The sequence below is a fragment of the Wolffia australiana genome, chromosome 1 (assembly GCF_029677425.1).
Source record: "Wolffia australiana isolate 7733 chromosome 1, ASM2967742v1".
Taxonomy (NCBI): Eukaryota; Viridiplantae; Streptophyta; class Magnoliopsida; order Alismatales; family Araceae; genus Wolffia; species Wolffia australiana.
Window position 1 is genome coordinate 9,080,681 of NC_135835.1, and position 25,400 is coordinate 9,106,080.

General features: G+C 42.9%; 3 protein-coding genes across 5 annotated transcripts; 2 read left to right on the forward strand and 1 right to left on the reverse strand.

Annotated features, from left to right (window-relative positions):
- The first annotated feature begins 15,362 nt into the window (after positions 1–15,362).
- RPA2 (replicon protein A2) lies at positions 15,363–17,497 on the forward strand. Of its 2 annotated transcripts, XM_078590459.1 has the most exons (10): positions 15,371–15,564; positions 15,731–15,841; positions 15,950–16,047; positions 16,140–16,181; positions 16,280–16,357; positions 16,687–16,765; positions 16,848–16,940; positions 17,032–17,111; positions 17,183–17,251; positions 17,327–17,497. In XM_078590459.1, exons 1-10 carry the CDS (start codon positions 15,466–15,468, stop codon positions 17,409–17,411), a joined length of 834 nt encoding a protein of 277 aa, XP_078446585.1. In that variant the 5' UTR covers positions 15,371–15,465; the 3' UTR covers positions 17,412–17,497. The 2 variants fall into 2 exon arrangements, with proteins under 2 accessions (XP_078446653.1, XP_078446585.1); XM_078590527.1 differs by lacking the exon at positions 15,731–15,841 and having other exon boundaries at positions 15,363–15,564.
- Positions 17,498–19,301: 1,804 nt separating this feature from the next.
- LOC144705127 (uncharacterized) lies at positions 19,302–21,423 on the forward strand. Of its 2 annotated transcripts, none has more exons than XM_078577671.1 (2): positions 19,302–20,074; positions 20,562–21,423. In XM_078577671.1, the coding sequence occupies exon 1, from the start codon at positions 19,397–19,399 to the stop codon at positions 20,054–20,056; it is 660 nt and encodes a 219-aa protein (XP_078433797.1). In that variant the 5' UTR covers positions 19,302–19,396; the 3' UTR covers positions 20,057–20,074; positions 20,562–21,423. The 2 variants fall into 2 exon arrangements, with proteins under 2 accessions (XP_078433797.1, XP_078433804.1); XM_078577678.1 differs by having other exon boundaries at positions 20,592–21,423.
- On the reverse strand, positions 20,497–22,258 carry LOC144705119 (VIN3-like protein 2). The gene is made up of 3 exons (XM_078577660.1): positions 22,124–22,258; positions 21,440–22,007; positions 20,497–21,357 (listed from the first exon to the last, which is right to left on the reverse strand). Exons 1-3 carry the CDS (start codon positions 22,197–22,199, stop codon positions 20,619–20,621), a joined length of 1,383 nt encoding a protein of 460 aa, XP_078433786.1. The 5' UTR covers positions 22,200–22,258; the 3' UTR covers positions 20,497–20,618.
- Positions 22,259–25,400: the final 3,142 nt, after the last annotated feature.

Sequence of the window (25,400 nt, forward strand, 5' to 3'; positions counted from 1 at the left end):
CTTTGAAATCATCCAAGGAAAAACCCAAGGATAACAAACTTTTAGAAATATTTAAGGAAGCCACCATCAGTATCCCTCTGATTGATGCTATTCAACATATTCCATCTTATTCTAAGTTTTTGAAAGAGTTGTGCACTCCTACTAGAAAACCTAAAAGGGTCCATCTTTCTGAAAATATTAGTTCAATATTATTTGATGATATTCCTCAAAAGAAAAGAGACCCTGGAGCGCCATTAATTAAATGTGAAATTGGTGGAATGATTTTTAGTAGGTCTCTTTTGGATTCTGGTGCTAGTGTCAATATAATGCCAAAAGTTCTTTATGATAAATTTAAATTTGGGGATTTAGAGCCAATATGGATGGAACTTCAACTTGCTGATAGATCCATAAGGAAACCTTATGGAGTCATCAAAGATGTGCTTGTTAGTGTTGAAAAACTCAAATTTCCGGTTGATTTTATTGTTACAGATACGAAATCAACAACAAATTTGAGTCATTCACCTATAATCCTTGGTAGGCCATTCCTTGCTACTGCTAGAGCTAATACTGATTGGGACACAGGCACTATTTCTTTAAAAGTCGGAAATGAAGCAATTGTATTACCTATTTCGAACATAATGAAAAGACCTAAGGACTTAAGTGATGATTTGTGTCTTGTTGATTTAGTGAAAGAAGATGATTTTGGTTTTGATGTTTGTGAATTATTTACCATGGATTCAAATGAGTTTATCGATGAACCATATGGACAGTTATCCATATTATCTACATCAAATCTTGAACTAAAACCATTGCCATCTTTTCTAGGACCTAACCAAACTTTTCCTGTGATTATTTCATCATGTTTATCGAAACATCAAGAAGAATGTTTGATTAGGGTTTTATTGAAATACAAGACTGCTATTGGATGGTCCATTGATGATATTATAGGGATTTGTGAGCAAATTTGTAAGCATAGAATTTTTGTTGATGAAAATGCTAAGCCTACAAGGCAGCCTCAAAGACGATTAAATCCACATATGTTTGAGGTTGTTAAGAATGAAATAATGAAGTGGTTGAAAGCAGATTTCATCTATGCTATTTCAGATAGTCCATGGGTGAGTCCTATTCATGTGGTACCAAAAAAATCAGGAATCACATTAGAGAAAAATGAGGATGGTGAAGAAGTTCAAAAGCGAGTAGCTTCTAGTTGGAGAGTTTGTATTGATTATAGGAAGCTAAATTCTGTGACAAAGAAAGACCATTATCCTCTGCCATTTATTGATCAGATTCTTGAAAATCTTGCAGGACAGAATTTTTATTGTTTTTTAGATGGTTATTCAGGTTATAATCAGATAGCTATTGATGAGAATGACCAAGAAAAAACTACTTTTACATGTCCAGTTGGTACTTTTGCTTTTCAAAGAATGCCCTTTGGACTATGTAATGCACCAGCCACATTCCAAAGATGTATGAATGGTTTATTTTCAAGCCTAGTGGGTGAATCTTTGGAGATTTTTATGGATGATTTTTCAGTATTTGGTTCTACTTTTGATTCTTGTTTAACTAATCTTGAAAGAGTTTTGCAGATTTGTGTGGAGAACAACTTAGTGCTCAGTTGGGAAAAAGGCCATTTCATGGTGGAGGAAGGCATAGTTTTAGGCCACCATATTAGCAAAGATGGGATGGAGGTAGACAAGGCAAAAATAGAAGTTATCAAAAACCTTGCTTTACCTACTACAATTAAGGAACTTAGAAGATTTTTGGGACATGCAGGTTTTTACAGAAGATTCATTAAAGACTTTGCTAAAATAGCAAAACCCTTGACTACATTACTTTCTAAAAATTTTGATTTTATTGTGGATGAAAATGCTAAAAAATCCTTTCTGCAGATAAAATAAGCACTTGTACAAGCACCGGTTTTACAAGCCCCTAATTGGGATTTTCCTTTTGAATTAATGTGTGATGCCTCAGATTTTGCAGTTGGAGCAGTTCTAGGTCAAAGGGTTGACAAGAAACCGGTGGCCATATATTATGCTAGCAGAACCTTGGACGAGGCACAGGTAAATTATTCTACTACGGAGAAAGAATTGCTAGCTATTATATTTGCTTTAGAAAAATTTAGGTCTTATATATTAGGAAGTAAAATAGTTATACTTTCTGATCATTCTGCTTTGAAATTTTTACTTTCCAAAAAATAAACTAAACCTAGGCTTATGCGGTGGATATTACTTATGCAAGAATTTGATTTAGAGATAAAAGATAGGAGAGGAATTGACAATGTTGTAGCTGATCATTTGTCCAGAATTTCTGGAGGATTATCTCAGTCAATTTCCGAAAGTTTTCCTGATGAATATATTCTGGAAATTCAAAGCCAGAAACTTCCTTGGTATGCACACATTGTGAATTATCTTGTAACCGGTCAACTACCTGATGATTGGGATTATAATGATATGAAGAAATTTTATAAGGATATTCATTATTACTTCTATGATGAACCCGAGCTATTTCATCGAGGAGTTGACCATATTTTAAGGAGATGTGTGCCTGAGGAAGAACAATGGAAGATTTTACAAGCTTGTCATTCTTCTTTTTGCGGAGGACATTATTCGCCAAAGATCACGGCATATAAAGTTTTACAGTGTGGATTCTTTTGGCCAAAATTATTCTTTGACTCTTATGAATTCTGTTTAAGATGTTTGAAATGTCAAGCTGCAATAAACATAAAGAAGAGAGACCGCATGCCTCTACAACTGATTATTGAGGTAGAAATATTTGATCTATGGGGAATTGATTTCATAGGACCATTACCTATTTCGAATGGTTATGAATATATTCTTATGGCTGTGGATTATGTGTCTAGATGGGCAGAAGCAATTCCCACAAGATCAAATGATCATAAAATAGTTGTCAAGTTTATTCAAGAAAATATTTTTTCTAGATTTGGATGTCCTAGAGCTATAATTAGTGATGGGGGTACTCATTTTAATAATTACAAATTTAGCCTCTTATTGAAAAAGAATGGTGTTGAGCATAGAGTTACTACTCCCTATCATCCACGAGCCAATGGACAAGTAGAGGTCACAAATAGAGAGATAAAGAAAATTATTAAAAAAATTGTTAGGCCCGATGGGAAGGATTGGTCAAGCCGATTATATGATGCATTATGGGCATATCGGACAGCATATAAAACACCATTAGGGATGTCCCCTTACAGGTTAGTGTTTGGAAAAGCTTGTCATCTTCCTATTGAAATTAAACATAAGGCATATCGGGCTATTAAGAAGTTAAATCTCTCTTTAGATGTAGCAGGAAAACATCGGCTTTTGCAAATGCATGAATTGCAAGAACTCAGGAATGAAGCATATGAGAATTATCTCATTTACAAAGCCAAGATGAGGCAATTCCACGACAAGAGTTTGAATAGAAGAAATTTTCAGAAAAATCAGAAGGTATGGCTTTATAATTCTAAATTGAAACTCTTTCCAGGAAAACTAAAGTCAAGGTGGGATGGACCTTTTATTGTTATTGATGTATTTGAGAATGGTGCAGTTATGATTTCTGATCCGAAAACAGGTGGACAATTCATGGTAAATGGACAAAGATTGAAACCATATTTGGATGAGCCACCTCCTAATTTGCCCATATCACTATATTTGGAGAATTCATCTCCATCTTCACCAACCACTAATTAAGAATGCTAGTTTTAGTTAGTTTCTTTAGGTTTTCTTTTATTTTACTTTCTTAAGTCTGAATTTTCTTTTCAAGTCTAATAAAGTGAACAGGAAATGATATTCGATGAAATCACCGAGCACGCATTGAAGCCTCTCTTTCTATGTTAAAGCCAAAGAGTATATGAGTAATTCTTCACCACTGTTTGCCATTCTTAACCCTACACTTTACTGTTTTTATTTTCACATACATGCATTGAGGACCATGCATATGCAAGTAGGGGGGGGATTACTTTGTAATGATTGGATATCTTCATTGATGGCAAACCATGTTATGATCTAAGTTGGGGGGAGAAGAATAATACATTTTTTTTGAACGAAATTAATCATAACCCACTTTAGGCGACATTCTTCTTTCTTGAGGCATATGCATAGAGGTTGAGCTATTAGAAGGAATCAATGGCATGCAATAGATGATATGCAGGATGATTTTAGACAATGTGTTGTCAATTCCCAAATGGCTAGGGTATCTGGTAGGGTGACGAAAAGACATGAAAATCAAAGGGTTGAAGTACTATCGTCTTCGGATGGAGTGTTTAGATAGGGGAGAGCCCCCACTCCACCAACATTTCTCATTTGCCGAACCTACTTACGTGTTTTGGCTACCCACATCCAGGTAGGATTATGCATTCCTTCAAGTCCTAAGCACAGAAATGTCTACGACCCCCTTGTTGCCATCCAACATTACCATCTTTGTGTGCATCACCACTTCATCGATTCTTCCACTTGTATTATACCTTCATTATTCATTTTCACGACCATATACATTTGTACCCTTTTCTTTCACTACACGAACTCATTACTCCTTTACCTAATCCACTTGACTCATTATTGCTAATGGTATGTCTCTCTCCCAAGTACGTCTATCTTCCTTTCCAGGGTATCATCATCATACCGCCTCTCATCTCTTCTTTCCAAAAATTCACTCTACATATTCTAATCTCATTCGTCAATCTTTTCTGATTTTTCTCAACACATTCTCATTTGAGTTGGTTTTAGATTCACACTGATTCCAAACCTAGCAATGGCCAAGAGCATAACGAATCATTCGTTGGAGCTAAGGTTAGATTCACATTGATTCTAAACCTACAGAGCATGACTTCTACACACTTAAAGAGAAGAGACATTACGGAAATGGAGAATTCATGGGCATTAGATCTTGTTTTGAGATCTCAATTCATTTCTTCAAGTACTCATCTTTTGTGAAAGTTGAGCTTCATTATCATCTTATTCTTATCATCATACTCTCTCCTACATCTATCTATTGTATGTTGTTTTTATCCCTAGTTACAAAAAAAAAAAAGGAAAAATAGGGATTTTTCTTATTCGTCATCTTCTTCTTTCTCAATCATTCTTGTCTCATATCATAATCTATGATTGAAGGCCCATGCACAAGTACAAGCACACATGGAGGGAATGTCACATTATTTGGAGCATCTCTTGGATTTTACTCATGAGAATGTTGTTGAAACTTCTTCAAAAAAAAATTTCCTCTTATTCTACCTTCCCCAATTTCACTCTAAAATCTTGGGCGTAGTCTATCATTAGTAGTATTGACCTTTGTTTGCCCATATTCCACTTCATTGAACCATATCCACCTCCTTACTCACTTGTAGTCCACTTACCTTGATTTGACCTTTATCCATACCTATTTTCCTTTTCTTCATCCACACTTGTTTATTGACATGTTCTGTGCTGAGACAGGAGGAGGAGGATGTATATTTTCTACAATCATTGAGAGGGATATTTAGTGGGGAAACCAACACTAAGTAGCCGCAAGCCGTGAGAGAGTGATCTCGAGGGGTGAGGCCCAGTATCAATGTGTGAAGTGAGGAAATTCCAAGATTATAGTATCATACCCAGAGAGAAGTAAGCTTTCTCCTCATGACCGCCAGCTCTTCCCAGACCAAGAGGGGGTTGATCTCATGTTCTTGTAAAAGCTAGTGTCTAAATCGTCATTTTGTTTATCACACTAGGTATGACATTGATTGCTCTAATACTTAATACTCATGTCTCTTGTTTCAAGAATAAAGAACAACCCTAAAAAGAAATCATGGGATATTGCTCAGGGACGAGCAATAATTTAAGTAGGGGGGTATGATAACGCGCAATTTTATGTGCTAACTAGGGTATTTTTACCCAATTATTTAGAGGAAAATCTTGTTATATGCGCGTTATCATAATTAAAAATGATTAATTTCATGATTTTAATGATGTTTTGATTTTTATGATTTTTTGGTATTTTTCCTGAATATTCTGACATTCAGATAGATCTCATTTTTCTGATTCAAAATATGTATTTATTTTAATTTTTTGGCTTTAAAAATAAATTTTAATGATTTTTTAATGATTTTAGGGGCAATTTATTTGAGTGCGCCACGTGGCGCAATCGGAATCGTCCGATTTAAGGCAACGTGGCGCTTTCCGATTGGGCCGCCCAAAGCGGTTGTTGGAGCTATTAAAATAGTGAGTCAAAGGGGCGACGTGGCCCAATCAGAGGAGGAGAGAGTGTGGAAAATCGTGATTTTTTGGCCAACTTCCAGGGCCAATATCTCGCGATCCAGAAGGCGGTTTGGGCTGAAATTTTATGGGCTGAAATTTTATGGGCTGATTTGTCTTTTCACCCTCTATCCAGCCATGCCCTCAGATCGTAAAAAGGGCCACGAAAAACCCTCGTTTTTCATCTTGGAACATTGCTCCCCAACCTAGTTGGCCAGAAGGAAAGAGGGGCTGTTGGAGGTCGTTTCTGTGTTCGAACTTCTTGATTAGTGAGTCCTTTCCTTGTTATTCTGTTTGATTATGATTTTTGCAAGCCGCCATGGTCTGGGCGTAATGTACTGTTCCATTAGGCAGGTGGAAGGCGAATGAGTGTTGATGCTAATGCAACGAGAAAATTAATGAGAAGTACAAACCTAGTGTCAATAGACTCCCAATGGAGCCTAGGAATCACGATAAGAGGATCCTAGGAATGCCACTAGGCTCCCAATGGCTGATGAAAATATATGTGGTCGGCAAGCCAATCACACATTCCATATCTCATTCAATGTTCATCAATAGACCATATTCATTATAGTGCATGTGTGATGCTTATAATGAAATCCACGAATACATGATCTGACTTATTGAATTATGATGATATCATAATACGGATTTCAATTGTCTTAAAGCAATTGTAATTTGACTACGACATATGTGTCCCTAAATATGGGATTCTAAATAGTATTAGTTCCGGTGCATTAAGAATTTCATGAAGACGATTTGAGTGGTCTAGATGGGATCGTCCACTCTCGGTATAATAGGTGACCACTCAAGGAAGACGGTGCGATTAAGTCCTTAGCCAAGGTACTGAAATATCAGGAGAAGAGTTCTCTGATGATTTCCAAACACATCACTACTAACTTGGATGACCGAGTAGAGTTCGACAGTATACCATACTCTAAGTCATCCTAGGAGCGTCAAGTGTATGAGGGACTATACATACACGGTAGCTGACGATGAATATGTTCCATGAGTAAGTCAATACACACTCCTTTATATATTCTAGAGCAAGAGGTGTAGCTTGGCACCCCCCGTGTTGGAGATGCAACCTCTCGATTGGGTTATAGCGATCCGAATTTAATTAATCTATATGTTAATATAGTTAATTAATTTGGAAGGCCAATAAAGGTTATTGGGCTGCTCGAGTCATTAACAAGACTAATGCATGGGCCTAGAGGGTCACATGCAAATGGTCTTTTGGACGTTGAAAGATATACATAAGTTTTTGGGAGTTTTTATGAAAATACCCACATTAAAATAAATAGGGAAAGGCTTTGAAAAAAATTCACCCATGCCAAAATTGTTCGGGGGGCTTCCCTTTCTTCTCTCTTCCCCCCACACCTCCTATCCCAATGTGATTGGGATGGCATGACGATAACGACGGAGCGTGAACGGGGCTCATAAATGAGAAGGAGATCTGACGTGGCGAGGACTGCATTGATACTCCTAGAGACTGCATACATGAGCAGCTTCACGCGACTCGTTTGAGGATCAAAGGAAACACAAATGCGATCCATGCTGAGGTACTTCGTTTAATGATTTTAATGATCTTGTTTGATTTTGTTACATGTCTTCTACTACGTGGAGTCCTGATGTTCATCTAGAGCTAAGTCCCCCGAAACCAACAATGACCTGGTCATTAGGTTGAAGGCTGATGGTGCGAGCATAGCTATTGCTGCTAGTGCACACACCCTTGACGAGTTCAACTAGGGACATACCGATAGAGTTCCTAACTCTCAAAGTGATAGCTCTATATATCCCTTACCTAACCCTAAAGAGGAGACGAGTTTGGGAGGCACCAAAGGAAATAATGAATATGTAGTGAAAGATGTAAGCGAATCAAAATAGATATGACATGATCATCCACAATAGTGATAGGGGGAACCGGCATGCAACAATCAGCAGTGGCAGATGGTAACGCGGGCAGAGCAAGCCGTGATGGCACGTTGTAGTGGTGGCGGTGGGAGACAGCGCGGGCATCATAAAGGAGGAATTTGTGGCATCGCAGAGCAGGCGGTGCAATAATGGCATGCAGCGTACGGTGCCGGCAACAGCCATAGCAGTGGCGACGCACGCGGCGGTGGTGTGCAGTGGCACCAATACTGGTGGTGTGGTCCGGATTGGCGCGGCAGCGGTGCTGCGGCACATGTTGTGTAGAGGTCGATGGTGCAGCGATGCCAACAAGAACAGTGTTGCAACACAGGCAACGTGGTGATGATGTGCAGCACATGACATCATGAGCAACCGCAGCATGGGTGAGGCACTTAACGACGGTATTGCGAGGGCGTAGCATGTGGCTTGGTGTAGACATCACGAGTTGCTGAAGCGGCAGCAGGGGTGCGACAATGCATGGCTGGACGATCGCGGCGGTGCACGATGGTCATGCGCAGGCAGCACACAATATACTAGTGAAACTCAAAGGAGATGAAGGTCCAAGCATGGGGATGTGCTACAGCATAGTGGGTGCAGAGACGAGAGAGGGCGGAGCTACAAAAGATGAGGTTAGGGAAGGATGAGTCTGTTGTTGACGATGGAGTTCCAAGTGATGCAGGCGAAGTTACAACCAACGGCGATAGTGAGAGCGACAACGACAATGACAGACGTCTGTAGCAGCGGCGGCGAAAACAAGGTTTCCCATGGGTTGCCAATTTGTGATGGAAAAATCGTAAGTATTGGCTAAAAATGAAAATAGCATTAAAAATAAGAGAAAACACGATTTTTTGTCTTTGTAGTATATCAAGTGAGGGGTAACCCCCCTTACATATAGATACTAATTGTTCTCTAGAAGGCCCACACTTGGGGTCCACCCACCCAAGTCCATACACAAGGCATGGGCCCGAATGCTTAGGCCCACAAAACGAGAAGACGTTCTAAAAAAGGGAATGAGGATAATGTCAACCTCTAGAGCCCGTTGACTAAGGCGAACACTTGAAGGCCGGGTCTTTCTCCTTCAGCTCTGGCTCCTCGCTCCGGTTGATATTAGGCCATCGGTGCTAGATAGTCCCAATCAGTAAGGAGGAGATTTGACGTGCCAAGGATTATGTAGATACATATAGAGGTTGCACACATGAGTAGCTCTAGATGACTCGCTTGAGAAACAAAGGGATCAAGGATGTGACATGCGCCCAGGTGATTCGTTTCACGAATTTGTTTTGTTGATGTTGCTATGATTCCATTTCAAGCCTTATGCTGTGAATCTTTCTAAGTTTTCATCTATACCAAGTCCCCATAAACTAGCAAATGGAGGGTCCATGACTAGTGACGTGAGGGGACGACCATCACATACGCTAGTGGTGATAGTTTTGTAAATGGTGAGAAATAGAGAGAAAGAGAGACCGAGAGAGAGAAGAGGAAGGGAGAGAGACCAAGACAGACGGAGAGGTAGAGCGAGAGAGAGAGAGAGAGGGAGAGAGAGATATTGAGAAAGAGGAGAGGGATAGAGAGAAACATAGAAAGAGGAGAGAAAGAGGGATTGAGAGAGAGTAGGAGGGAGAGAGAAGAGAGGTACGAAGAGAGGTAAGATAGAGAGACTAGTAAAAAAAAGTTATCTATCCCATGTGATTGGGATGTTATATGTGATGGAAATATATGTGGCCGCCAAGCCAATCACATGTTCCACATCTCGTTCCATGTTCATTAATATAACATATTCATTATAATGCACGTGTGATGCTCATAATGAATTCCATGAATACATGATCGGACTTAGTGAATTATGATGAGATCGTAATACAGAGATCACTAGTCTTTCAGCATGTGTTCTAAACATTCCTATTCAAAGGATACGCGAGAAGGACATCAAAGTATCCGGATAGAATAGCACTATCTAGCCTCACTCATATGATGAGTATGGCCGGTCCCGTAGCCATTAGTGTGGCGACACTAAGGATAGATAGTGGGTGCTCTTTAGTGGAAAGAGTTCACTGAATTGATCCGTACGAATCTCTGAATGGTATTATATCGAACTGTCAATCAGGTTGATTCACCTCACGATTGTGTAAGTGGTCCTTAGACCTGAGACGCCAAAGACGTCTTGTGGACGGACGGTTGTACTTTGGCTATGGCCAACGAGTCTCTAATCATGGGATTCTAAACGGTCTTAGTTCGGGTGCATCAAGAAGTACACGAAGGCGATTGAGTGGTCAACATGGGATCGTCCACGCTCAGTATAAGAGGTGACAGCTCAAGGAAGACGATGCAATGAAGTCCTTGGCCAAGGTAGTGAAATATCGGAGAAAAGTTTTCTGATGATTTTCGAATGCATCAGTACTAACTCGGATGATCGATTAGGGTTTGACAGTTGACCATACCCTAAGTCGTCCAAGGAACGTCAAGTGGATGAGCGATTATACATATATGGTAACTGATGACGAACAGGTTCCATGAGTGAGTCAATACACACTCCTTTGTATCTTCTAGGACACGAGGTGTAGCTTGGCACCCCACGTGTCGGAGTCTCGACCTATCGATTGCATTAAATCAATCTGACATTAATTAATCTATATGATGATATAGTTAATTAATTTGGAAGGCCAATAAAGGTTATTGGGCCGCTGGAGTCGTTAACTAGACTGATACATGGGCCTAGAGGGTCACACGCAAATGGTCTTTTGGAGGTCGGAAGATATACTTAAGTTTTGGGGGTTTTTATGAAAAATACCCACTTAGTATAAATAGGGGAAGGCCCTGAACGAAATTCACCCAGGCCAGAATTGTTCAGGGGCATTTCCCCTTCTTCTCCACTCTCCCCACACCCCCTCTCCCTCCCCGATGTGATTGGGACGACATAACGACGCCGATGGAGAAAGAATGGGGCTCATCAACGAGAAGGCGGAGATTCGACGTGCCCAGGTCACATGGATACGTCTAGAGGTTGCACACGTGAGCAGCTCGACTCATCTCACACCAGGATCGAAGAAATCACGGATGCGATGCGTGAAATGGTACATCGTTTAATGTTTTATTGATGTCGTTCGATTCGTTCAAGTCTTCCGCTCTGAATCATTTTTTATTTATTCATCCATGTCAAGGCCTCTAGAACCCAACAATCGGTCCAATAGGATGAGGATGGGGCGTGAAGAATAGTGGTGGGTTACTCAAGTGTGACATATTTTTTTAAAAAACCTAGGGATACATGATTGTACTATAAACATACAGACTATAACTTAGTTTCATAAGTCAGCATTTTTATAGTCTCGTCATGTGTCACACAGTCGAATCCCGAGCTAGATCTCTTGCTCGAATTTGGGCTATGTCGGCCTCAATGTTCAGGGCAAAACACTGAGCAGCCTTGATTTCTTGCAGCGGAAGCTTTGTAAATGCTTAAGATCGCATAGAAGGGGTTAGACGAGATGGTGGGGACGCAGCCCCGTCAGGGAATAGGGTCATTGCATTCTTATCATAAAAGAGTACATCATCATTGGGATCATTACATGGGGGAAGACGAGGGGTGATACAAGGAACGAGATGAGGCGCTTTGCACCGAGGTAGTGTCGCCGCACCGCCTCAAGGCCGCCGCTCCGCTCACGCGCGCCCGCTTTGCCGCTAGCAAGTGTGTCGGGCTGGGCACCGCACGCCTGCGGGCATGGCGATCACACACGCCACCCTTGCCTTGACAATCACACACGCCACCAGCACCGATGTCTACACTCTTGTGCGCAGCTTGCGCGACGCCGCCGTATTTGACGCCCCCGAGCTGGGCGCCGCGCACCCAGCACTACCTGCAGGAGCGCTACGCGCCCTTGGTGTCGTCTCGGCGCTCTCAGTGTGCCACATGCCTTAGTCACCTGGCGGGATGTCTACCGGCCCTGTGCCCCGCACGCGCAATGCGCGCGCTGGCCACGCGGCCGTTGCGCGACACCCCGCATAACTCCGCGTGCTACAATCGCGGCACGCTTCCCAGCCTGCACTTCCCACGCCCGCGCGTGGCGCTTGGCGTTGGTTCGCGGCGCTTGGGCTCGCGCGCACACACCACCGATCAGCCTGCATGCCCAGCGCGCGGACCATACCTGATCCGTCCTGCCCTGGGCGTGGGCGGGCGCGTGCACCGTCTGCAGTGTATCACCACGTACACGGGCAATGGCCTGAAATATCAGGTATTTGGGCATCGCTACCCATAATGACTCAGTCCAAAAACACGGACACGCCCTCTCGATAAGCACGCAGGCCTCTGGGCAGGGAATGTCGCCTAGTTAGGGGCCTAACACATCATGCCATAGACATCTTGTCCGGGAAGTGCCATTCCCTACTCCTAACAAACCTATGAGTATAGATAGTTCAGGATCATCACGGACATGGACGATGGACGGGATGGGACAAAGTTTGTCACGTCCGACATCTAGAGTCAGTGTAGGGACGAAGGACGGGATGGATTTTCATCTGACACTACAAAAATCTTTCCGTCCAATCTTCCTCAAATGATTTTTCATACCGTCCAGGAAAAAAACCATCCAGTCCTTCGTCCCGGGTGAAAAAAACCAGTTTTATTTTTAAAATTTAATTAAAGGTTTTTTGAAACAAGATCGTCCCTCGTCCCACCCTAATTGTTTCTTCCTTTGAAACAAGGCCAACAGCAGGTCGCAGACAGCCACCCTCCTCCACCCCCTCCGGTGCTACCACGGGAGGTCCTCGTCATCGGCATTCGTATGATTTTGTGTAAAACATGTGTGGTTTGGCCTAGATTTCAACAATTTTGTGTAAAACATCCATATTTTTTTGTCTGATTTTGTGTAAAACTGGTCATTCGTTTTTCTTACTAGAGTAAAAAGTATGTGTAATGGAGGACCATCCAATCGATCATGCCCCAACTCGTCGCCAACCACGTCATGAAGCCCGAGCCGACGTGAAGAATCTACAATTCCACAACCAAGTTTGAAGCAACAGCCGCGTTGTCTTGGAGCGTGACGAGGTCTCTAGAGCTACTTGGCTTGCCGGCGGGGATAACCTGCTAAAGTCAATCGACCCTTGTATTCCTTCATCTGTGAAGACTCATCATACTTGGCTCACATAACCTTCTGGTCGAGAGTATGACACTCCAGGGCATTTCATTGTGCACCAACATATTCGGGCAATTTGCTTGCAGGCTCTATATCCAGCTCCTCTCCTTCTTATATTGTATCTTAATTACGTGTTTAAGTGCTGATTTACAAATGCTCCTCTACCTAGTGAGAGTTGAAAGTGAAATTTAGGATAGCCACCAAAATCTGTGTTAGGGATTTTATTGACGGTAATGGAACTGATCGTCTACATGGGTAGTGTGGAGGACGAGGACGTTTCCCACTCGTAGTCTTTTGATTTGCTCACACGAATTATTGGGCACTTGCTCATGGCTACACCCAACACGTATTGTATAACTGTAACGCGTGTTGGGTCAGTTGACGACATATTTCTCGTTGAAATTTCTTAGATATTTGCATCATTACATTGCTTTTCGTCGCTTCCTTGTTCGATCCTCTTTAATGAAACATGAACCGTCTCAGATCGGTCGTCGTTTTACAACAATGTGGGTAATCTCTGGGATTTTGTTTTTCATTTTAGACGTTGACATTCCCCAAGATCCAATTTGGGTCACCAATCCAGTGTATCAGAAGTCACATAATTCCATGAAATTGATTGTCCTACACTCCAGCAACCCTGAAAAGAAAATTCCATCACATATTGTTTTACATATTTGTGCTTAAATGGTTGAGAGAAATAGTTTAGACCTAAAATAATCACCTTCTATTTTGGATTAGATAAAGAGAGTAACTAGAGTGTTTAGATGACTATACATGTAACAATGCCTACATATGAGCTAGACTGTATCTATAATCAAAGTAACAAAGGATAAATGAGATATAAAAAAAAATCTGATTTTACCCTAATTATCTGTTACATTATTCGTTTCGCGCGATTCATTTAAGCATGGAAATACTGTAATAAAATAGGAACGACATGCATAAAATAAATTATATTCTTACTTAACGAGGGATTTAATATTTATTTTTCCACATTTTCTTGAAAATCGATTCTTTTTTTTGGCAATTTAATCTAAAAATTAAATAAATTTAGTTATCTGCTTTCCCCCTAATAATCTATTACATTATTCATTTTACGCATTGAGGTTCGAGTTACTATGCTAGAAAGATAATGGCATGTCTACAAAAAAATTTAGTGTTATTGAATGCGTGGATTGATTAATGAGTTTTGGACATTTTTCTACAAATCTATTGCATTCTCTTGGAATTCAGTTCTGATTGCATTTCTCTGGAATTTTGTTGTATTTTTAGGGAATTTTATCAAAGGATAAATGGGATATATTGCATTCTTTTCTGGAAATTTACATTTCTCTGGAATTTTATTGCATTTTTTTGGAATTAACTAGAGGGTATATGGGATGTGTTGCATTTTTTTCCAGAAATCTACATTTCACTGGAATTTTATTGCATTTTTTCGGAATTAATCAAAGGATAAATGGGATATGTTGCATTTTTCTCTGGAAATCTACATTTCTCTGGAATTTTATTGCATTTTGTGGAATTTAATCAAAGGATAAATGTGATAAAATCTGATTTTACCCTAATTATCTGTTAAATTATTCATTTCATGAAATTGATTTAATCGTGGAAATTAATTTCACACAATTAATTTAAGCATGGAAATTCATTTCAAGCAATTAGTTTAAGCATGGTGTTTTTTTGTCCACTATTCGTCGGTCCATCATCGTAGACCTACGGACGGACGGCTTTAAAGTCCCACGGGACGAAAACTGTCCCATTCAGTCATCCCTGGGATAAATTTTTTCGTCCTGGACTTTCGTCCATGCCCTTGGACTGGACGTTTTTTTCGTCCTGGACTATACCTATGAGCCTCCCCTTCCATTCCATCGTGTTCTTTTGCATCATCAGGTACGGGCGATTTAGTTTATGGTTCAACTGCCTGTACTTCCGTAATTCATTTCCAGTGTCCCATCTTTAAAGAGGATCAAAGAGACTAATCTCTGCCAAAAAAGATATTACACATGCTCAAAATCATATTATTTCAAATATGTCATCAAACTAACTATCATTATTTCAAATGCCTTCTTAGCGCGCCTAAGATCATTGTCTTTTCTACTTCCCGAGGAGAACTGGCGGGAAAACTAATCTCTCTTTCAGGGTCTATATAAAGCGAGAGCGCAGTAGTTTTTACCATTATCAAAGCTTGTCTGGATCGAACCGATCGTGTTTTTGGTGGGATTGCGATGTATGGTCAGATGGATGGATCGTCGCTCTTCTCCGGTGGCGGTTTCATGCCGTCGCAGGCAACTCAGGTCCCCGATTCCGGCGTCTCTCCTGCGAAGGTATTCTAATCGTCTTCGTCTCTTTCGAATTCGCCGTTCGTCTACTTCTTTCTGTAAATCTGTCTCCAATTTAATTTCTATTGCAAAAAATTTCGAAGAAATCGCACACCGGTTACGCGTTCCTAATTCCTCATCTGGAAGAAGGTTAATGCTGTTTGTCTGGCAGAATCGCGGATCTCAAGGTATAATCCCGCTAACGGTGAAGCAGATCAGCGAAGCCTATCACCTCAGCGACGACAAGTCTAACTTCGTCGTCGACGGAGTTGAAGTATCCAACGTAACGTTGCATCTTGCCCTCATCCGTTTTGTTTTCCCTTTCTGTCTCGAGAGCAGAAATTTTGCCCTGGATCTCTCAAATGATAAGTATTTGGTGTCCATGCTACAGGTGACGCTTGTTGGGCTGGTGACGAGCAAGGTGGAGAGGGTCACGGATGTTTCCTTCACTCTCGATGATGGCACGGGCAGGATAGACATCAATAGATGGTGAAGTCCTTGCACATTCCTGTTAAATAAGTTAAGTCTCCTGTCTACAGTTTCCATGCCTAACAAAGTTACTTGTCCATCCCCCTGCTCAGGGTGAACGAGAGTTCGGACGCGAATGAGATGGCGAAGATATTGTAAGTAACACTTACGAACACCCTTCTTCCTTCTTCGTTTCCCTGAGGCCTTTTATTACAGTAAAACTGTCGTTCCTCGCTGATATTTTTTCTGTCAGGAATGGGATGTATGTCAAGGTAAATGGGCAGTTAAAGGGCTTCCATGGAAAGAGGCACGCGGTAGCTTTCTCGATCAGGTAAACATCGTTTTCTCATCAAATTTAATCTTATAATCTTATAATTTTGCATATGTTTTTCTTTAGAAACTTTTGAACTGTGATAAGAGTTGCTAACGTGTTCTTGTTGGTCGTTTACGACGAGGGATTTCACTATTCTCGAACTATCTTATTTTCCCTATAATGTACTCTCTGTAGTGCTTCGCCCACATATCACCATTGATTCGGTCGAGTAATGTTGTGCTATTAAATATTGGCATGTTAACATAGTTTTTCCCTGATCAGACCACCAATTTTCGTAGTAAACATTTTTATGAACAAGATCAAATGTGATTCCTCACATTTTTCAGGCCCATTACTGATTTCAATGACATCACGCTGCACTTAATTGAGTGCATCTACGTTCATCTTTACAACAGTGGGGCCAAGGTATCAATCATAGCACGATAATATATTTTTTAGACCACTTTGTAGGATGCGAATTCAATTTCTAAAATTAATTTCGCTCCAGTCGGGGGACACAACGGATCAACGGCCGATTTCAAATCCGGGTTCAACATATCAGAGCGTGGGGACCGGGTATCAAGCCCCAAATTCCAACCAGGTCATCCAAAATGCGTGATCAATCATTACTTTACTCACACCATTAAGAAATTAATTACTGACTCGTGCCACTCGTGACTACTCTTCTTCAGTTCTCTGCGCGCTCCTCTGGCAAAGGACCAGATGATGTGTTGAACTTGGTTCTTGAGTTCTTCAATGACCCGGCAAATCTGTAAGTAAATCTCAAATTTATTTATTATTCTTCAATCCCATCTGAGTAACCTACATTTCCATTAATATTAGTAAAAACGAGCATGGACTGCACGTAGACGAAGTAATACGGCGGCTGGGTCTACCTCCTAACAAAATCAAGTGAGCCCTCTCTCTTCCTTGATTATTTCTTCAGTATTAATCTCGGTTTATGACCAGGGAAATTCATTTTGTCAGGGACGCGATTAACTACCATGTTGACGTGGGCCACATCTATTCCACGATCGATGACTACCACTTCAAGTCGGCGATGAACGGATAAAAGTTTTCTTGCTCTCTCTAATACTTTGAACTTGTGGAACTTATTTTTGATTTATTAGTGTTGATGAAAGTTGGACATTAAGCACCGACACCAGACCAAACCACGACCACAGAACCACCATGTTTGGGCCTACATGTTTATAGAGCAGGATTCAATCAGATGGTCAAACTGGACAGGACCAAAAGTAAATTATTAAATACTTATTTTATATATTTTTAGTGAAAGTCTAAGAGTTATCTCAGTTCCCTCTTGCCTCCCACTCTCCTGTCTACTTCCCCTCTCTGCTTGGCCTGTGAGTAGACATAGTTCTGTTCTGTTTGTTTTAAACAAACAAGAAATTCGCACAAAGAAACCGCACAGGGCCTTGTTCTTTGTTATGTTCTTTTTTTCTTTCAAAAATGAACAAAATGGACACATTCTCATAAATTCGCACAAAACTAGAACAAAATTCGCACAAAGCGAACAAAAGAATCACACATTGGTCTGTGCGATGTTCTGTTCGAATTTATTTTTGTTCTGCTCGGAAAACGGAACATAACTATGAATTAGCACAAATTTGCACAAAAAGAACAGAACTAACATGTCTACCTGTGAGAACCTATTGGAAGCTATTTCTGTATGCAACCTAGTTGAGACTTCCAAGGAACAGACCACTGGAACTAACTTTAGATAAGGTCTAAGTCTTTGTTAATAATTACAATGGTATGAGGACCGCCTAACACTAGTGGTGATCTAACAGTGGAAGATTGCAACTATTGTGCACGGACATGGATGGGACAATAACTTTGTTTGTTGGCGAAAAATTGTTCTCTCTTATAGTTCGGACAATTGATGGGACTAAGAATTGTTCACCCATTCCCAAATGGGACGACTATTTAGTTAATGGATGACATAACCATCCTGTCAGGGGCCTTGGACAGTGCTCGGGACGGTTTCTGCATCCTGTAAGAGTCATGTATCCACCTGAGAGCTCCAGCTGGAATTCGGCACATATTGTGCTACATGTCAAATTCCAAGTGGCCTAGTGCATTGCTTCCTCTCGGACATGGGATGGGATAAGAATGTCCTAGACGGAAGAGTTTTCGGACGGGATCAGAATTGGACAAAAATATTAGGGATGGGACGAAGTCTATTTGGGACAATTCACACTAGCTTCTAAAAATTGGGATGTAGGACAGGCCAATATTTGTCCCGTAATGTCCTTCGTCCCCCTCCTGGACGATTGTGCACTATAATTGCAATAGTCAAAGGCCTAAATTGTGTTATATTTATAGTTCCGGATCGTCCGGGACGTGGATGATGAACAGGATGGGACGAAAATAGTCCCGTCCCACGTCCGGAATCACTGCGGGGATGCAGACGGGACGGTTTTTTCGTCCGAGACCTCCGGATGGGACGGTTTTTTGTCCGAGTGGACGAAAACCGTCCCCTGCGGAGGTCTCAGGATTAATGTCAATCCTGATTTTCGTCTAACCTCGCAGTTGGGACGATTTTTTCATCCTGGGACGAAAAATCATCCCGTTGCATCCCTGCACTAGTATAGTTCCGGATCGTCCGGGACATTGATGATAGACGGGACGGGACAATCTTTGTCCCGTCCGGAATCAGTGCAGGAACACAGATGGGACGGTTTTTTAGTCCAACACCTCCGGACAGGACAGTTTTTTCGTTTGAGTGGACGAAAGCCGTCCCGTCCGGGGGTCTCGGGACGAATTTTCATCCCAATTTTTGTATAACCTCGCACACTGGACGATTTTTCGTCATGGGACGAAAATACCGTCCCGTCCGCGTCCTTGCACTATAGTTGTATTTTAGGGGGTTTCATTGTCGCACCTTCTTCAACAAGAAGAATAATGGCAATCTTTATTAAATAAGAAAGGCGGGAAAATCTTAATGGGCCTTTCTGTCACTCCCATTCTCTCAGACAAGAAGAGGAAACACGGAGCAGACCTAGAGCTCCGGCGAAGGAGAAGATAGGGCCGGCCATGGCGGACAGGGAGAGAGACCGGAGGAGGGAGAAGGAGCGAGCTCTCGATCGCGACAGAGAGCCGAGGGATCATCGCGAACGAGACAGGAACAGAGACAGAGATCGCGATTCCGAGCGCGATCGAGCCAGGGAGAGGGAGAGAGACCGAGAGAGGGAGAGAGAGAGGCAGAGGGGCAGGGAGAGGGACAGAGAGAGAGACAAGGATCATCGCCGGAAGAGGACGCGGTCTCCAGATCAACCTCGCCGAGCTCCCTCTGGCCCGAGGTCTCCCGATTCAACGCCTGCCAGATCGCGATCCCGCTCTGCCGATCGATCTCGCCGTGACCGCGAAATCCGACGGTCGCCGTCGCCGGAATCGCAGCGGAGAAAGCGCCACAAGGCGGAGACCGTCGCGGACGACAAGGATCTTGCTGCTATCCCTAGAGAGCCGTCCCAGCGGTCCGATGCGGAATCGACGGTCCCCAACGACACAGATCCAGACGAGCTGGAGTTGATGAAGCAGCTAGGGATCCCTGTAGGGTTCGATTCCACGAAGGGGAAGTCTGTTCCTGGGGCAGACGTCAGCGGGGTTACTGTGGTCACGAAGAGGCAGCCACGGCAGTACATGAATCGGCGAGGTGGCTTCAACAGGCCGCTTCCTCCCGAGCGCAATCGATGACCGGATGATGAATATGAGGTTTGTGTTCTTTGATTCCCCTCACAGTAACTGAAATTCCATTGTTCTCTTATGATTTTCTCCCTATTTGACGCTCTAGCCAGAGTTTTTTGTGGATTGATATTGTTTCCGATATCCGTGCTTCATTGGCTTTTCTGTGATCTGTCCAGAATTTATATGTTGCTTAACATGTTTCTGATTTATCTCTTATTTAATTGAGCGATCCCAATGTTTTTCTGACCCGATGCTTATGTTTTTTTTTTAAAAAACATCATTATGAGAGAGGCACTTCTGATGAATAAGAAGTATCAATTTGCGACCCTGAAACATTCATACCCACCGTGTACCGTTCTAATCAGCAAAACAGTGGACAAGGTTGAAATTTTGGAAGAGGTCAAGCACTATTCTAAGTCTGAATCATCTCTTCCATGGGATAGTCAGGATTGTCTGTGAATTTGATTATCATCATGTATTAGAGAAAATTCGATCATCGGTCATCAAATTCCAGGAATAAAACAAGTGAGCCTGCAAATGGCAGAACCCAACAGAGAAATAGAGGAGAGAGTCAGTGCCAGAGCTTGGTGCAGAAGCCGGAGGGGGACGAGTGGGGAGGCTGGCGGCGAACCGCCTCAGAGAATGTGTCCACGAGCTGGCCGGCCAAGCTCGAGGGGTCATCTCCCATGGCGTCGACGAACACTCGGACCACCCGCCGCTCTGCCGCGGTCGCCCGGAGGCTGAACCAGGTGAGGAACTTCACCCTGAAGCTGCTCTCCATATGCCCTTCTCGCTCCAGCCACCTCACCATCTTCACGCAGTACTCGTAGCTCCTCCCTTCGTCCTTCTTCTCCCTCGCCGCCGGCTCCTGGCCGCCGCCCTCCTCCTTAGACGGCGTCACCGGCACCGCCACTGCCGCCACCACCACCTCCTTCCCGGCGGCCGTCGAATTGGAGGAGTCCTTCTGCGAGTCCGTCTGGATCGTCGAGCTCGGCTCCTCCTCCTTCCCTGCATCAGTAGACTCATCGCCACTGCCGCCGCCCAGGGCGGCGATGGCGGCAGCGCAGAGCTTCTGGACCTCTGCGCCGGAGATGAGGCGGTTGACGATGCCGCGGCCCGTCCGGCCTCCGGGGAGCCCATGGAGAGTTCCAACCTCCTGCTCGAGCTTCTTCCCTGCAAGCTCCACAATTGCCTGGGCTTTCTGAAACTTGCTTGTCCCCTTCAGCAGCCTCTGCGCCAGCCACATTCTGTAGCACAGCACGTCCACCCTCCTGGCGTCCCTCGCCACGGCCAGCTGCTTCCTCCAGCACCTACCAAAGAGACAGGAGAGTCAGCCAATTGGACCTACAATTGGCCATGCTAATCTTCTCTGTATCGTTCCAATTTGCACACCCGAGCAAGTCGTTGGTCCGGCTGCAGGAGACGCAGAGGAAGGCGGCGTCGAGCTTGGGGTCGGCGGCGAGGCCGCACTTCTTCTCACGCAGAGCACATTCGACATGGGAGGAAGCGGCGCAGGAGCCATCTCCGGCCTCGCAGACGAGCCACAGGCCGGGGTCCTTGTTGTCGTCATAATTGTGGCAAATGCAGCAGGAGCACCTCCGGCAGAAGGCCTCGGCCGGCGCCATCGCCGCCTGGCAGGCGAGGTTACCGCACCGCCGCTCCACCGCCAGCCGCGCCGGGCGCTCGCTCTTCCGCCGCCGCTTTGCCGGCAGCGGCGGCGGCGGCGGAGTCTGCTCCTCCTTGTCGGCGACGACTCTGAGGAGCTGCTCGATGAGCTTGTGCTTGGTGAGGCCGGTGTACTTCCTCTCCTTGCCCATCTCCAGGCAGAGAAGCTCGAGAATGTCGCGGCGTGACCAGGCCCGGAGCATCTCCGGCGAGCCCACCCTCGCCTTGACCATATCGTAGACCAGCGCCTGCTTCTCCTCCCTGCTCATCCCCTTCGCCGGCTCTCCTCCTCCGCCTTGATCCACGAACCAGATCGAGAGAGGATGGATCAGATCCGACGATTTCACCGGAGAAAAATCCAAATTCAAAATCCAGATCTTAACCACAAATTTGTTGCAGATGGAAACGTACCGAGGGAGGAAGAATCGGGGGAAGTCGCCCTCTTCCCCGCAGAGTTGGCGTCTCGCCGTTCCCCGCCTTCGCACATCCCGCCGAAGCCTCCGACGAGAATCGACAGTCCCTGCGGACGAAATACCCAAAACCGAAGGCTGGAGATCCACGGAGATGATATAGATAGATAGAGAGACTAGAGAGAGAGATAGGATGCCGGCCTTTTAACCATTGGACGTTGCTATCCGATGGTTACATCAAGCCAGGGATTAGCGCGTTAAACATGCCTTAGTCATCGAGTATAAGATCGTAAAAAAATGTTGATATTTTTTTAAGGTATTAATCTCGGGTGGCGGATGGTGGGGTCCCTGCGGGAAATTTACAGAGGAGCCCATGATTTTTCTTTGTTTTTTTAAAGGTTGGTCTCCTCCTGAGTGGGCCCCTGTTAACGGTAACGGATAACTTTGGGACCAGCGGACGTGCCCGTCGGACAGTGCCCTATCCGGCCTTTTAAATTACTATTATTATTTAAATCCTCGGGAAATTGACAGTTTTCCACCCGCGGAAAAGTCAAAGCAGACCCTGGTAAGAGCGGGTGGTCCGGTGGGGGAGGCCCATAGACTGGGCCTAAGGTTGGGCCCATAACCCATCTGGCTGCTTGGAAGGGTCTGTTATGTGAACCCATGGGTAGGTCTGGCGGACTCATCCTGGACCCAGGTCAAGTTAATCTTCCCACATATATAAGCCAAACCTAGTATAATCTTCCCACATATATAAGCCAAACCAACTTGACCCCATGGCTGTGGTTAGATTAACTTGACCTGCATAAGAGGGCAGATTGGTTGTCGTGCACGTGGGGTCAGGATGGGATGTCCAACTAACCCATGGGTTTACTAACCAGACCCACACCGGTGGTGGGGCCGGGGATGAGTTGTGGGGTCACTTTGTTTTGGGTCTATAGGCCATCCCAATCACACTGCACAACTATTGCTAAGAGGTTCGTGCCGATCTTAAACGGGTCAAGTAAGTAATTAAATGAGTCCACTGGGCCAATCTGACATGACCCCTGGCCAGTCTAATCTGGCCCTCTTGAATGGGTCATGATAGTTGACCCATGGGCCGATTGGGCCAACTTACTAGACTAACTTGACTTCCTGGGCAGGTCAAGTTATTATGTCCACTTATACAAGTCAACCCTAGTAGAGTACGTAGGTCAGGTTAGGATGACCGACCTACTTGACCCTATGTTTGTCAGTAGGTCAACTTGACCAGCATTTGAGGGCAGGTTGGGGGATGGGTACCTGAGGTTCGGATGGGTTGTCCAACCTATCCATGGGTTTACTAACCAGACCTATCCAGGGGGAGGTCACTTTGGATCTGGTCTATAGGCTCTCCCCAACCAGACGACATAACTCTTATTGGGTTCATACAAGTCCGCCATCTCGAACAAGTAAGGTTGGTAATTCTATGAGTTATTTGGGCCAACCTGACATGACCCCTAGTCAGGTTAACATGGCCCTCTTGAACAAGTCATGTTGGTTGAACCATGAACATGTTAGGCCCACTTGATGGGGCCCTTGAATTATATCCTATACATGTCAGATCAGCATCATAGTTTTTTTCTTTCTGATGATAATTATTTTTTATTGCTTCCTCCTTTTCTATGGTGTTTAGAAAAAAATCCTGGTGTATCTCATTCTATGGCATGCAATATGCATCATATATAAGTTTCAATGTGTCTCTTAATCAATTCATCTACTATGTCCTATTTTTCTGCACTAAAAAAAATTAAGGCGAAAAATATCATAAATCATCAGGAAGGATTTGGTGCACATATATCATATTCAAGGTTCTGCTGCTTTCACCCAAAATACTTAATTTTGTATGTCAACGCATGATCAGGAGTGTAATTCATGAGATTGAGGCCACGTACTTAAAATTTTAATGTGGGATTTGTCTTGTGATATGTTGTGGAGAGCTTTAACAAATACATAATATGTTAAATATTTGAAACCATGAACATATACCCAAGGATTTATTGCCTAGGTTAGTACTACAAGAATATTATTCATTTTTACCACAGCATACATACCATTGAACTGAAGTTTTTTTGTATCTCTTTTCAGTAGAAAATACCAACCTTACTCCACTGGTCAACTACCCAATGACATCTCAAAGTAAATTTGAGAAACTCCTTTTATTTTACGTCATCTATAATTTTTTCATCACAAACCCCACATATTTCATTCTTGTTCACTAAACTTAAGAAAGTTCTCCAGTCCAATATGAAATATAATATAAAAAATAAAAATATACACATATTTAGTCTCTGCTGTGTAATTGAAGATGAGATTGTTCCATCGGGAAAATGAGAAGTTTTCAATTGTTTTTACGTGACCTATTTAGGTGGGTGGATGGGTGGAAATGAGAGTTTAACCTTTTAAAAATGGTTCAGTTCCATAATAGCTATATTCAAAAGTTATCATAAAATCAAGGATTAATCATTACCTAACTTGCCATTCTGATAGAGCCGCGTATACTTTGAGCCAGATTTGTGCCTTTTATGATGAAATCCAAACGACAGGGCCCTTCTATTGTTTTCCAATGAATAGAAGAGAACTCTTTGACACCACATATTTTTCACACAATATGAATGTCTAAAAATCCATCACTGGGAAAATTTAAAAAGGAACACCACATTCATAAATATACAATCTAATGTGGCCATCTGATCAGTATCAGACAATCTTATTTTTTTGTGTTCACGAGCTATCGCGGTAGATGCTGATGATCATGGGCCACATACCCTCTATGATCTATTACAATCCAGCTTAAATTAGCTGATTTTGTGCATACTAGCTCAATCCTCAAGCTCAATATCCTGATAAGCCTGGACTTTGACCTGTTCGACAAATAGCTTCACAAGTCTTTAAAGAATATATACTTACCTAAATGACTATATTTATTTGAAAAGTTCTTAAGTATAAAAAATCATAATAAATATGAGGAAGATTCTAAAAATAATTTTGTATATAATGAATAATTTTTTTAATTTGATTATCTAAAAATAATATAAAATAATAAACAACATATTTATGCATGAACAATATAATATGTATCAGATATATGATAACATGCATTAGTTTGGTAACTCATGTGCATGGAATGATAATAAATGGTATGTACGCATGTTACGAGGTACATACTGAAATTAATTTTCTTAATTTTTCATACTCATTGTTATGGTTGTGCCCACATACACATAAACAGAAGGCAACATAATGTAAGGTTGGTAAAC

Bases quoted from the DNA above. Each gene is read 5' to 3' on its own strand.
- RPA2 (XM_078590459.1), top strand. From the start codon at position 15,466: ATGTATGGTCAGATGGATGGATCGTCGCTCTTCTCCGGTGGCGGTTTC. The intron at 16,048-16,139 runs GTGAAGTCCTTG...CCCCCTGCTCAG, and splicing joins AGGATAGACATCAATAGATG to GGTGAACGAGAGTTCGGACG. The intron at 17,252-17,326 runs GTGAGCCCTCTC...TCATTTTGTCAG, and splicing joins CTACCTCCTAACAAAATCAA to GGACGCGATTAACTACCATG.
- LOC144705127 (XM_078577671.1), top strand. From the start codon at position 19,397: ATGGCGGACAGGGAGAGAGACCGGAGGAGGGAGAAGGAGCGAGCTCTC.
- LOC144705119 (XM_078577660.1), bottom strand. From the start codon at position 22,199: ATGTGCGAAGGCGGGGAACGGCGAGACGCCAACTCTGCGGGGAAGAGG. The intron at 22,008-22,123 runs GTACGTTTCCAT...TCGTGGATCAAG, and splicing joins CCCCGATTCTTCCTCCCTCG to GCGGAGGAGGAGAGCCGGCG. The intron at 21,358-21,439 runs GTGTGCAAATTG...TCTCTTTGGTAG, and splicing joins CGGACCAACGACTTGCTCGG to GTGCTGGAGGAAGCAGCTGG.